General features: G+C 40.7%; 2 protein-coding genes across 4 annotated transcripts in view; one reads left to right on the top strand and one right to left on the bottom strand.

Annotated features, from left to right (window-relative positions):
* The window catches only part of LOC109572191 (zinc finger protein 814-like), a 93058-nt gene that overhangs the window by 73106 nt on the left and 6328 nt on the right, over positions 1-13624 (top strand). The window lies entirely within an intron of this gene.
* Positions 1873-3414, bottom strand: LOC109572199 (histone H3.3C-like). The gene is made up of 2 exons (XM_019978778.2): positions 3369-3414; positions 1873-3094 (listed from the first exon to the last, which is right to left on the bottom strand). The coding sequence occupies exons 1-2, from the start codon at positions 3412-3414 to the stop codon at positions 2670-2672; spliced, it is 471 nt and encodes a 156-aa protein (XP_019834337.2). The 3' UTR covers positions 1873-2669.

Below are 13624 nucleotides of genomic sequence, written 5' to 3'. Positions count from 1 at the left end.
TGTGTGTGTGTGTGTGTGTTCAGTTGTGTCTGACTCTTTGTGACTCTATGGACTGTAGCCCACCAGGCTGCTCTGTCCGTGGAATTTTCCAGGCAAGAATACTGGAGTGGGTTGCCATTCCCTTCTCTTTATTTATAGTAGTGGATATGTTAATCCCAAACTCCCAGTTTATCTACCCACCACCTTTCCCCTTTGATAACCATGATCCTTTTCAAAGTCTAATCTGTTTCTATTTTGTAAATAAGTTTCTTTGTAAAGATTTGTATCATCTTTTTAAGATTCTGCATATTAGTGATATCATATGATATTTGTCTTGCTTCACTTAGTATGATAATCTCTATTGTTTCATTCTCTTTGATGGTTGAGTAATCTTCTATTATATATGTGTATATGTCTGTGTGTGTGTGGCGTGTATGTGTGTGTATATGCCACACCTTTATCCATTTCTCTGTCGATGGATATTTAAGTTGCTTCTATGCTTGGCTGTTGTAAACAGTGCTGCAGTAAACATTGGGGTGCATGGGTGCATGGATTTTTCTTGCTTGCTTTCTCTTCCTTCCTCCCTACTATCCTCCCTTCCTCTCTCCCCGGCTTGCAGGATTTCAGTTCCCTCCAGGAATTGAACCTGGCCCAGAGCAGTTAAGCCCAGAATCCTAACCACTAGGCCACTTAAGGAACTTTCTTAAGTGGCATGTATCTTTTCAAATTACAGTTTTCTCCTGTTAATATGTCCAGGAGTGGGTTTTCAAAACAACTTTAAGGAGAATACGTTTTGTGAAACACAAGTAGTTTTCCCAAATTTACAGTCTTTAGATTTGACATCCACAGTGTTAGGGCTGTTGGAGATATTTCATTTTTCTTGAACACAAACTACAGTTCAATTTTAAATGGATGCAATATCATCTCCATGGTGTATCGTAGCAGTTTGCAGCAGACGTTGTAATTCTTATTTGTAACTGAAACTCTCCTTATACCACAACCACCAATTAGGGGAGTGGAATTGGATCCTACCCCAGTGACTGTAGGCACAGTTTCATGCGCTCGTCACTCACTGCCTGTAGCATATGTTGGCTTAGAGAGAAAATTTTCAAAATCACTGGCTAGGGTCTCAGATAGGTTCTCTGCTCTTTAGAGATGTGAAGTCTTGGGTTGATCATCACTGCTCTAAGATGTCACTGTTCCCAATTGGCTAAAAAGATTCCACGTGGAGATTTCCTTTTTAGCCTTACCACCTTCACTTAGCTGAGGAACATTCAGAAAATCTAGGACATCTTCCTCTGAACTGTCTTAGTAATTATAAATATCTCAGTACTTTGAGGTCAGAGAGCTCACGTCCGTCATTTAAAACTTCCAGAACCCCGCTCACCTGAGCCCCTGTGCACACGTTGTCCCCGGACCAGCAGCTTTCCCATTTCCTGGTGTTTTCCTCTCCAGATTGCAGTTCTTGGCTCAGTCTCTTTATTAAACTTTCAGCAGGGCCAGCAAATCTTAATTGTTACTTCATTAAGTTCCCCGGTATGACTCCCTTCTCTGTTGATATTCAGCTCCTGCCACCCACAGAAAGAGCAGAGCTCACCATGTGAAAACAGTTTCTGCTTCCTGACCTAAAACAAATCAGTTTAACTCAAATGCCAGCTAAGAGCCATGCCCTCATGTCTCAATTTGTCTGCAGACTGGTTCTTGATCAAATCTCATGACTGGTGACCTGTTACTGCTGTCTCTTTCAGTCTCTTTTTGAACTAACTTTATAAACACTTATTCCTTCTAAAAATAGTTTTTTCTCTCTTAGTGATCCAGTGCATTTCTTGTTCTACTGTTTCTGTCATCTTTTACAACTGAACTTTTGTTTTATTTATTTTTAATATTTAATTTATTTTTCTGTGTCTGGTCTTAGTTTTGGCATGAAAACTCTCAGTTCCCAACATGTGGTATCCAGTTTCCAGATCAGGATTGAACCCGGACTCCCTGCATTGGAAGCGTGTAGTCTTAGCCACTGGACCACCAGGAAAGCCCTAGAACTGAACTCTTAAAGAGCATTGTTTTTTTCTCTCTCCTGATTACGTTGACAATATAGCTCTACTTTTTCAAGTTTCGTGTATTAGCCTCACAGCTCATTGTCACTAACAAAGTCCTAAATCCAATGGTAACTTGAAGATTTTGTTTAAATTTCCTCTCCGAAGCTCTTGCCGCAGTTGACATTTTTATTCTTTTTCACTCTGCTATACCTTCATTGCTGCGGGCTTTCTCTAGTTGCAGTTCACAGACTTCTTGTTGCAGTGGCTTCTCTCTCTCTTTCTCTCTTTTTTTTTTGCAGTCAATAAGAAATTTACTTGTTTTAAAAAAATCCAAATGCTGGCATTGTCCAGAAAAATTCAACAGGTTTATTTATAATTGTTATAAAGTTGAACTGCTGAAACTTGTTGACTGAAACATTTTGACTTTCATTAATGCTTTATGTCCCCACATTTATATTAAAAATTCACACACAAATGAAAATGGAAAAACTGCCAATACCTGATTTCTGTCCCCTATTTTCCACTTGCAATCATATATTTAGGTACCTTTTGACCCCATGGAAAAAAAATATCTAACGTTCAGAACTACTAATAACAGGAAGAAGAGAATTTTTTTTTTTTAAAGAATGAAATGTTTCCCGTTATAGTGGATTCTTAAGCACGTTCTCCATGTATGCGGCGTGCTAGCTGGATGTCTTTTGGCATAATTGTTACATGTTTGGCATGGATAGCACACAGGTTGGTGTCTTCAAAAAGGCCAACCAGATAGGCCTCATTTGCCTCCTGCAAAGCACCAATAGCTGCACTCTGGAAGCGCAGATCTGTTTTGAAGTCCTGAGCAATTTCCCGCACCAGACGCTGGAAGGGAAGTTTGCGAATCAGAAGTTCAGTGGACTTCTGATAACGTCTAATTTCATCGAGGGCCACAGTACCAGGCCTGTAACAATGAGGTTTCTTCACCCCTCCAGTAGAGGGCGCACTCTTCCGAGTGGCTTTTGTAGCAAGTTGCTTCCTCGGTGTTTTACCACCTGTCAATTTGCGGGCAGTCTGCTTTGTACAAGCTATGGTATAGGGACCTCCTTACTTACCCTCCTTCTCCTTCGGCTGGAGCTCGGCGAGCTGGAGGCGGCACTGGCGTTGGAGAGTGATGGCGGCGTGGCGGCGGCTGCGAACACCAGGGGCTCCTCTTGTTGTGGTGCACAGGCTTAGTTGTTCCATGGCATGTGCGATCTTCCCAGACCAGGGGTCGAACCAGTGTCCCCTCCATTGCGGTGCTAGTCACATGACCTGGAAATACCATGACAGTTATTTGGGGTACGTGTATCCTTTAGAACAATGGTTTTCTCCAGGTACTTGCCCAGGAGTGGGATTGCTGGATCATATTGTAAGGAACCTCCATACTGTTTCCCAAAGTGGCTGTACCAGTCTTATCAGGTTGGCAAAAAGTTCATTGGGGTTTTGCTGTAATATCTTACAGAAAACCCAGACAAACTTTTTGGCTAACATATACATTCCCACCAACAGTGTAGGAGGCTTCAATAACAGTCTGACCTGATGGTAATACAAGTGAAAACTTGGTGAGAACTCTGAAATAATCCACATAGTTGGGTCTTCTCTTCCCTACTTTGCACCTCTACTGGCACGACTGAGTATATTTCTCTGTCTTACTTCTCCTGAGGTTGAAGGATTTAGTATTTTTAACTTTGCTAAGGAAAACTGATGAACAGTAAAATAATACTGGGGCCTCCCAGGTAGCTCAGTAGGTTAAGAATCTGCCTGCAGTGCAGGAGACACAGGAGGTGCGGGTTCGATCCATGGGTCAGGAAGATCCCCCGGAGGAGAGCATGGCAGCCCACTCCAGTATTCTTGCCTGGAGAATCTCGTGGACAGAGGAGCCTGCCCAGCTACAGTCTATAGGGTCACAAAGAGTCGCACAGGGTATTCGAAGCGGGGACGGCGTTGGCGACTTATTTAAATATTAATTAGAGATATAAAGAGTAATAGAATGAGGATAGCTCAGCAGGAAAATTCAGTGGAGAAAAGAGGCTGAGTAGCTTGGTTTATGCGGGAGACCAATAAAACTTCAAGACAAGAAGCTTGCATCACTTACGTAGGCCACAGGCGTCCTTCCGTTCTCCCGAAGGAGAGGAGACACTGAGGCCTCCCCCGTCAGATCTTAGAAGCCCAGGCATAATTAGTAAGCATGGCGGGCTCCGCGCTCCAGATGGAGACTCAGCCAGAGTTTGAGAGAGAGAGAGACATGGGGAGACCAGTCTTTCGAGGAACTGATCCCAATTCTTTATTTTCCAAAGTCTGTTTTTATACACTGAGATATTATACAAAAGTCATGCGGGGACAGCAGTCCTGACTTTTATTAAAGTCAGGTGCTTCACACAAATGTATACAGAGGTCTTAGGGGTGTTGCATCATCTTCTGGCCAGGGGGGCCTGCTGACAATTTATGACCCTCTCCTTGTGACAGCGGTCAGTCAACCAGAACACTTATTTCTCCAAGGCTGATTATTCTTAAAACAGACGCCACCCAAATAAAGTTACATTCCTATAGGGTGAGGGTGTAGTGGGTTTTAATTAAGGAAAGAATTTACTTAGCCTAAGGTCTAATGTGATTTATATCAAAGGTTAATACTTATTTCTTCTATATATTCATTAATGTGTGTAAGGGCAGGGGATATGGAGACTTAGCAGTAAACATTGGCTCAACAAATGAAAAACCCTTCACCAATACAATTTCTAATCAGCCCACTATACTTATACTAATAGTTTTCTAACTTCTCTAAAGAACCTGTTTTTAGAAGGTTTAAAGCATTTCGAGCCTCTCACGGTTGGGAGGCTGTGAGCAATCACATGTGGCCAGACAAGCCTGTCAGGCAGGCTAGAGAACCTTCAGAGGAGTTTGTAGGTTGAAACACTCCTGTCACGCCCAGGAATTATTATTAACTGGAGCTCTAAGTTAATTCCTTCTCTGAAAGAGGTGGTGGGGGACAGCCCCCCGTAAAGTCAGAGGTGTAGGTGAGAGCACAAAGTAGTAAAGTAGGCAGGCTCTGGTTATGGGGGTAGATGCTCGAGGATTTCCAGGGGGACTCCTGAGGCTCGATCCCGCCTTTGCGTATGTCGAGCCTCCTTCCTCATGACCTTTGCCACGGGCAGAGTGCCTCCTGCTGGCTCCCCACATACTGGTATCAACATGACAGGTTTTGAGCTATGATACACTTCAGAATAAAAGGGTAGTATATAGCAAATGGAAAACAAGCTCAACATGTTTGATTATTAATATAAAAATTTTGTAAGTAAGATTCAGTTCAGTTGCTCAGTCAGGTCCGACTCTTTGTGACCTCATGAATTGCAGCACGCCAGGCCTCCCTGTCCATCACCAACTCCCAGAGTTCACTCAGACTCATGTCCATCAAGTCAGTGATGCCATCCAACCATCTCATCCTCTGTCGTCCCCTTCTCCTCCTGCCCCGAATCCCTCCCAGCATCAGAGTCTTTTCCAATAAGTCAACTCTTCAAATGAGGTGGCCAAGGTATTGGAGTTTCAGCTTCAGCATCAGTCCTTCCAAAGAACACCCAGGACTGATCTCCTTTAGAATGGACTGGTTGGATCTCCTTGCAGTCCAAGGGACTCTCCAACACCACAGTTCAAAAGCATCAATTCTTCAGCGCTCAGCTTTCTTCACAGTCCAACTCTCTCATCCATACATGACCACTGGAAAAATCATATCCTTGACTAGACGGACCTTTGTTGGCAAAGTAATGTCTCTGCTTTTGAATATGCTGTCTAGGTTGGTCGTAACTTTCCTTCCAAGGAGTAAGCCTCTTTTAATTTCATGGCTGCAGTCACCATCCGCAGTGATTTTGGAGCCCCAAAAATAAAGTCTGACACTGTTTCCACTGTTTCCCCATCTATTTCCCATAAAGTGATGGGATCAGATGCCATGATCTTCGTTTTCTGAATGTTGAGCTTTAACTTTTTCACTCTCCACTTTCACTTTCATCAAGAGGCTTTTGAGTTCCTCTTCACTTTCTGCCATAAAGGTGGTGTCATCTGCATATCTGAGGTTATTGATATTTCTCCCAGCAATCTTGATTCCAGCTTGTGCTTCTTCCAGTCCAGCGTTTCTCATGATGTACTCTGCATATAAGTGAAATAAGCAGGGTGACAATATACAGCCTTGATGTACTCCTTTCCCTATTTGGAACCAGTCTGTTGTTCCATGTCCAGTTCTAACTGTTGCTTCCTGACCTGCATACAGGTTTCTCAAGAGGCAGGTCAGGTGGTCTGGTATTCCCATCTCTTTCAGAATTTCCCACAGTTGATTGTAATCCACACAGTCAAAGGCTTTGGCATAGTCAATAAAGCAGAAATAGATGTTTTTCTGGAACTCTCTTGCTTTTTCCATGATCCAGCGGATGTTGGCAATTTGATTTCTGGTTCCTCTGCCTTTTCTAAAACCAGCTTGAACATCTGGAAGTTCAGAGTTCACGTATTGCTGAAGCCTGGCTTGGAGAATTTTGAGCATTACTTTACTAGTGTGTGAGGTGAGTGCAATACAGAATCTTAAAAACTCCTGGAAAAGTGGACACGGTAATAGGAAAAAAGAAAAAAACCCACAAGAAGTCATCATATAGCAACAAATGAACTGACTCACAGCCAAAATCACTTCATTTATAATCCTGCTCTATTTCCCTCAGCAATTGCTTATCTTAAGGCAAACTCCAAAAGCCATATCATTACATCTATAAAAGTTCAAATAAGGGAATTCCCTGGTGGCCCGGGGGTTAGGACTCCATGATTTCACTGCTGAGGGTGTGGGTTCAGTTCCTGGTCAGGGAGCTAAGATCCTACAAGCCATGAGATAACACGTAAGTGTATGTAATAGGCTAGGACTTTTTTTGTTTGTTTAATTATAGTATCTTTATCATGCTGCTGCTGCTGCTAAGTCACTTCAGTTGTGTCCGACTCTGTGCGACCCCAGAGACGGCAGCCTACCAGGCTTCTCTGTCCCTGGGATTCTCCAGGCAAGAAAACCAGAATGGATTGCCATTTCCTTCTCCAATGCAGCAGAGTGAAAATTGAAAGTAAAGTTGCTCAGTCATGTCCGACTCTTCGCGATCCCTACTCTGTCCGTGGGATTTTTCAGGCAAGAGTACTGGAGTGGGGTGCCACTGCCTTCTCTAATCTTTATCATATGTAACTATAAACAGTTTCTCCGTATTATGCAGTACCAAACAGTATTCAAATTTTCCTGGGTATTTTATTTTTAATATTTATGTTATTTCTCTAGTTTTGGCTGTGACAGGCCTTAGTTGCAGTGTGCAGGCTGTTCATCACAGACTTTCCTTTAGTTGTGGTGCGAGGGCTCAGTAGATGCAGCGCCTGGGCTTACTTCCCCTGTGGCATGTGGGTTCTTAGTTTCCTCAAACCTAGGTTCCCTGTTTGGGAAGGTAGTCCTTTTCTTTTTTCTTTTTTGAAAGAAGGCATATTTTAACTACTGTACCGCCAGGGAAGTCTCTAGTTTTTTTTTTTTTTTTTTTAATATTTATTTATTTGGCTTCACTGGGTCTTGTGGCATGTAGGATCTAGTTCCTTGACTAGGGATTGAACCTGAGGCTCAAGCAGGGAAGTCCTGCCGATGATGATTCTTGCCTGTACCATCAATATAGGTGATGGTTCTACCCTCCCGTTTCCTTTATTAGGTGGAATATGTTTTTTACAAATAAGAAAGTTATGAGAGTAGAAGTTCAGATAGAAAAAGATACAAAAATATCTTGTTTTATTTCTCCTTTCACAGTGTGATGATTCGGTCCTTTGCCTTTTTCCAAAATGAGGTTTTGAGGGTTTTTTTTCATAGTAGTAGTAATAATAAATGTAAAGGAGTTTTACAGATTTTTACTTTGTAGATACAGTTGACCCTTAAACTGCAGGAGTTATGCGTGTCAATCCCCTACACAATCACAGATTTGCGTATAACTTTTGATTCTCCCAAACATAATTACTAATAGTCTACTGTTGACCAGCATATATATTTTATTTTATATGTATTTTATACTTACAGGTAGAGAAAGGAAAATGCTCTTGAGAAAATCATAAAGAAAAGAAAATACATTTATAGTATTGTACCATATTTATGCATAGCCACCAGGCACATGAAAAGATGCTCAACATTGTTAATTAGAGAAATGCAAATCAAAACCACAGTGATATCACTTCACAGCTGTCAGATGGCTGTCATCAAAAATACCACAAATAACAAGGATGTGAAAAAAGAGAGAGAGCCTTCCTACTCTGTTAGCGGGAATGTAAATTGGTACAGCCACTGTGAATAGGAATATGGAGGTTCCTTAAAAGAACTAAAACTAGAACTACCATCAGATCAGATCAGATCAGTCACTCAATCGTGTCCAACTCTGCGACCCCATGAATCGCAGCACGCCAGGCCTCCCTGTCCATCACCAACTCCTAGAGTTCACTCAGACTCACGTCCATCGAGTCAGTGATGCCACCCAGCTATCTCATCCTCTGTCGTCCCCTTCTCCTCTTGCCCCCAATCCCTCCCAGCATCAGAATATTTTCCAATGAGTCAACTCTTCCCATGAGGTGGCCAAAGTACTGGAGTTTCAGCTTTAGCATCATTCCTTCCAAAGAAATCCCAGGGCTGATCTCCTTCAGAATGGACTGGTTGGATCTCCTTGCAGTCCAAGGGACTCTCAAGAGTCTTCTCCAACACCACAGTTCAAAAGCATCAATTCTTCGGCGCTCAGCCTTCTTCACAGTCCAACTCTCACATCCATACATGACCACAGGAAAAACCATAGCCTTGACTAGACAAACCTTTGTTAGCAAAGTAATGTCTCTGCTTTAGAATATGCTATCTAGGTTGGTCATAACTTTCCTTCCCAGGAGTAAGCGTCTTTTAATTTCATGGCTGCAGTCACCATCTGCAGTGATTTTGGAGCCCCAAAAAATAAAGTCTGACACTGTTTCCACTGTTTCCCCATCTATTTCCCATGAAGGGATGGGATCAGATGCCATGATCTTTGTTTTCTGAATGTTGAGCTTTAAGCCAACTTTTTCACTCTCCACTTTCACTTTCATCAAGAGACTTTTGAATTCCTCTTAACTTTCTGCCATAAGGGTGGTGTCATCTGCATATCTGAGGTTATTGATATTTCTCCCAGCAATCTTGATTCCAGCTTGTGTTTCTTCCAGTTCAGCGTTTCTCATGATGTACTCTGCATATAAGTTAAATAAACAGGGTGACAATATACAGCCTTGACATACTCCTTTTCCTATTTGGAACCAGTCTGTTGTTCATGTCCAGTTCTAACTGTTGCTTCCTGACCTGCATACAGGTTTCTCAAGAGGCAGGTCAGGTGGTCTGGTATTCCCATCTCTTTCAGAATTTCCCACAGTTGATTGTGATCCACACAAGCAAAGGCTTAGGATTCAGTATTTCCACCCCTGGGTATTTATTTAAAAAAAAACAAAACCCATTGATTTGAAAAGATACATGCACCCCAGTGTTCATAGCAGCATTATTTACAATAGCCAAGAAATATATGGGAGGAACCTATGATGATCAAGAGATGAATGAATAAAGATGTGGGATATCTATGTATAAATGCATATATCTTTTATGTATTTATTATATATACTGTGTGCATATATTTAATGGAATAAAATACTACGCAGCCATCAAAGGAATGAAATTTTTCCATATGCAACGTGGGTGGACTTGGAGGGTATTATGCTTAGTGAAACAATTCAGAGAGAAAGACAAATACTGTATGATACCACTTTTATGTGGGATCTAAACAAAACAAACTGGTGACGATAACAAAAAGAAACACTCACGATGTAGAGAACCAACTCGTGGTTACTAGGGAGGAACAGGGCCTGACAGCAGTAGCACACGGGAGGTGCAAACTACTGGGTGTGAGATAAGCTGCGGCATATGTTGTACAGAGTGTAGTCGATGTGTTACAGCTGTAAATCAAGTGGAAACTTCAAAAGTGGCGGTCTCTGTGTTGTACACCTGAAACTTATATAATGTTGTAAGTCAACTCTACCTTAATTAAAAATAAGGTAACGTGAAACAACTCATATTTACACATATTCATGTGTTAATAATGAAGCAGCAATATGATTGGTCCATGGTAGCCTAGCTTATACGCTAAGGAATGGTTGGTTATAAGAGTTTTTACTGATTTTCATGTTTTATTCATGGTTATCCTTAAATAAAGGGTGAGCATGTACAAATTAAAGCATAGGATTAAAAAATGGTAATAGATTTCTGGTTTAATTAATAAGATTTGCTGCAATGGATTTGAGATTTTTTGTCAAAATATGTTCAAATGAATTAAGCTTAATAAGAACTTTTTAGTTTGATATTGTTTTATTGTCATCATGACCAGTTTTACCTCATTAACGTTTTTATTTATGGCTGCATTGGCTAACAGAGATGTATTCCTTCATGTGATCATTTATTCAGAAAACATTTTATCATGACATCCTATTTAAGTAGTTACTTTGCTTACGTTGTGGTTGCTAGTTTTTGTTGCGGATCATTCCAGTTCAAGAATGGGAACTATTTATAAAGACATGGCAACTCCTAACATTGAAAATGTCTGGATTGCCCTTTTTTGTAGCAGGTATTATGACTAAAGGGCTTATTCTGTTTTCTTCATTTCATTTTCTTTTTTAAATTTATTTGTAATTGGAGGATAATTGGTTTACAATATTGTGTTCATTTCTGCCATACATCAACGTGGATCAGCCAGCTTCTGTCTGACTTTTTAAATTTTTTCATTTCTCAAAAAATGTTTCTGTATGGCACCAATTCTTCTTCCACTGTTTGTGTTTGCTCTAGTTTCAGTGCCCATATCATATAAGTCTCCATCTTATAAAAGAAGTCAAAAGCAGTCTTGAGTAATCAGAACCCTTCTGCTGGATTGTCTAAGGTCATTTTGTTTTCTGGCACTGCTGCATCATATTCCTCTAGCACGGGTTCAGAAGCACTCATCTCCATCAAGTTGTCTTCTGTTCATTCCTCTGGTATGGGGTCAGTTAGCTCTTGAATTTCTCCAAGATCCATATTGTGAAACCCTTCACCTTCTTACCTGCTCCCCTCCCCCGGCCACCATACATAACAGTCTCTCTCATGATTTTCTTGACTGCCTTTGTTTTAAATCCTATGAAGTCATCTGGACACATTTTTCTCCAGTAGGAATTTATTGTTTCAGGCTTTATAGCTTTCACAGCTTTTTCTATAACAAGAGCATCTTAAGTAGTATAATCCTTCCTGACTTCTGTGGTGATTTCTTGATCAGAATTCTCGTCCATCGTAGCACTGATAATCTTTCCATAGAGTGCTGTATGTCATGGGCCTTACAAGAACTGTAAAAGGCAGTCCCTTACTTGCAAGATACTGATTTCAGAGACAAAGCAGCAACGGAACCAATTCAGAAAAATGGTTCTTCTTGTCTAGGCCTTCTTGTGTAACCAAAGACTGGTGTTTATATTTTCCCAGGGGTTAGCAGCTTTGTAATCGGGAGTCCTGATTATCAACCAGACTGCATTTGTACAACATGGTCAGAGGGTTTGGCATAGTCGATAAAGCAGAGGTAGATGTTTTTCTGGAACTCTTTTGTTTTTTCTGTGATCCAACAGATGTTGGCAATTTGATTTTTGGTTCCTCTACCTTTTCTAAATCCAGCTTGAACATCAAGAAGTTCTCATTTCATGTACCGTTGAAGCCTGGCTTGGAGAATTTTGAGCATTACTTTGCTAGTGTGTGAGCTAAGTGCAATTGTGCAGTAGTTTGAACATTCTCTGGCATTAACTTTCTTTGGGATTGGCATGAAAATTGACCTTTTCCAGTCCTGTGGCCGCTGCTGAATTTTCTAAATTTGCTGGCATATTGAGTACAGCACTTTCACAGTATCATCTTTTAGGATTTGAAATAGCTCAACTGGAATTCCATCACTTCTGCTAGCTTTGTTCATACTGATGCTGCCTAAGGCCCACTTGGCTTTGCATTCCAGGATGTCTGGCTCTAGGTGAGTGATCACACCATCGTGATTATCTGGGTCATGAAGATCTTTTCTGTCCAAATCTTCTGTGTTTTCTTGCCATCTCTTAATATCTTCTGCTTCTGTTAGGTCCATACCATTTATGTCCTTTATTGTGCCCATCTTTGCTGAAATGTTCCCTTGGTATCTCTAATTTTCTTGAGAGATCTCTAGTCTCTCCCATTCTGTTGTTTTCCTCTGTTGCTTTGCATTGATTGCTGAGGGAGGCTTTCTTATCTGTCCTTGCTGTTCTTTGGAACTCTGCATTCAGTTGCGTATATCTTTCCTCTCCTCCTTTGCCTTTTGCTTCTCTTTTCTCAGCTATTTGTAAGGCCTCGTCAGACAACCATTTTGCCTTTTTGCATTTCTTTTTCTTGGAGATGGTCTTGATCACTGCCTCCTATACAATATCACGAACCTCCGTCCATAGTTCTTCAGGTACTCCGTCTATCAGATCTAATCCCTTGAATCTATTTGTCACTTCCACTGTATAATCGTAAGGGATTTTATTTAGGTCATACGTAAATGGTCTAGTGGTTTTCCCTACTTTCTTCGATTTAAGTCTGAGTTTGGCAATAAGGAGTTCATGATCTGAGCCACAGTCAGCTCCTGGTCTTGTTTTTGCTGACTGTATAGAGCTTCTCCATCTTCTCCTGCAAAGAATATAATCAGTATGATTTTGGTATTGACCATCTGGTGATGTCCCTGTGTAGAATCTTCTCTTGTGTTGTTGGAAGAGGGTGTTTGTGATGACCAGTGCGTTCTCTGGGCAAAACTCTGTTAGCCTTTGCCCTGCTTCATTCTGTACTCCAAGGCCAAACTTGCCATGCCTCCCTTGACTTCCTACTTTTGTATTCCAGTCCCCTGTGATGAAAAGGACATATTTTTTTGGTGGGTGGTAGAATTAGCCTATCCTTTTCTGCCTTAAATCCTGGCGCTCACTTCTCCTCTTTACTAACAAATGTTCTTTGTAGTATTGCTATATGATATTCTTAAATATATAGTAAGAATGTACATATTTTTACTGTTGATATTCTTACTTGTAAGAGTAGGTAAGAATATGTATTAGATATTTTTATTAAGATATCTGTCTTAAGATATTCTGAATATGGCATTCTTTTTCTGGAATGTAAATTATGGTCTGAAGGCTCAGCAGTAGAGAAAATTTATTGATCATGTCCACGACTACCTAATGCTTATTATGAGGATGCAGCATGATTTATTTAATCTCTCTTTATTATTAGTCACTGAGAGACTAATAATCCAGGTTGATTATTCTTTGTTACTATGAAACAGTCTATACCAAATAGCTTTGTTATTACAAAAGATTGCTCTTATTATTAAATTAAAGTGATTTGTTATGTGACCAACCAAGTTAATTTTCTGGTATTAGAATTACCCATTATCTTTGTCACCGGATTCCTCTGATTCAAATAAAATCAGTCTCTAACATACTTTCTAAATTGATGGAGTAGTTTCTACTAACTTTAATTTGGCTATTATCTTCACTCAGACTGG

This window comes from Bos indicus, chromosome 18 (genome assembly GCF_029378745.1).
Source record: "Bos indicus isolate NIAB-ARS_2022 breed Sahiwal x Tharparkar chromosome 18, NIAB-ARS_B.indTharparkar_mat_pri_1.0, whole genome shotgun sequence".
Taxonomy (NCBI): domain Eukaryota; kingdom Metazoa; phylum Chordata; class Mammalia; order Artiodactyla; family Bovidae; genus Bos; species Bos indicus.
The sequence above is the reverse complement of the archived record's forward strand: the minus strand, read 5'-3'. Positions and strand labels throughout refer to the sequence as shown.

Excerpts from the sequence above, each read along its gene's own strand:
- LOC109572199 (XM_019978778.2), bottom strand. The coding sequence starts at position 3,414 with ATGGAGGTTCCTTACAATATGATCCAGCAATCCCACTCCTGGGCAA. Across the intron at positions 3,095-3,368 it reads GCAATCCCACTCCTGGGCAA|GAGGTCCCTATACCATAGCT; the intron begins GTACCTGGAGAA and ends AGGGTAAGTAAG.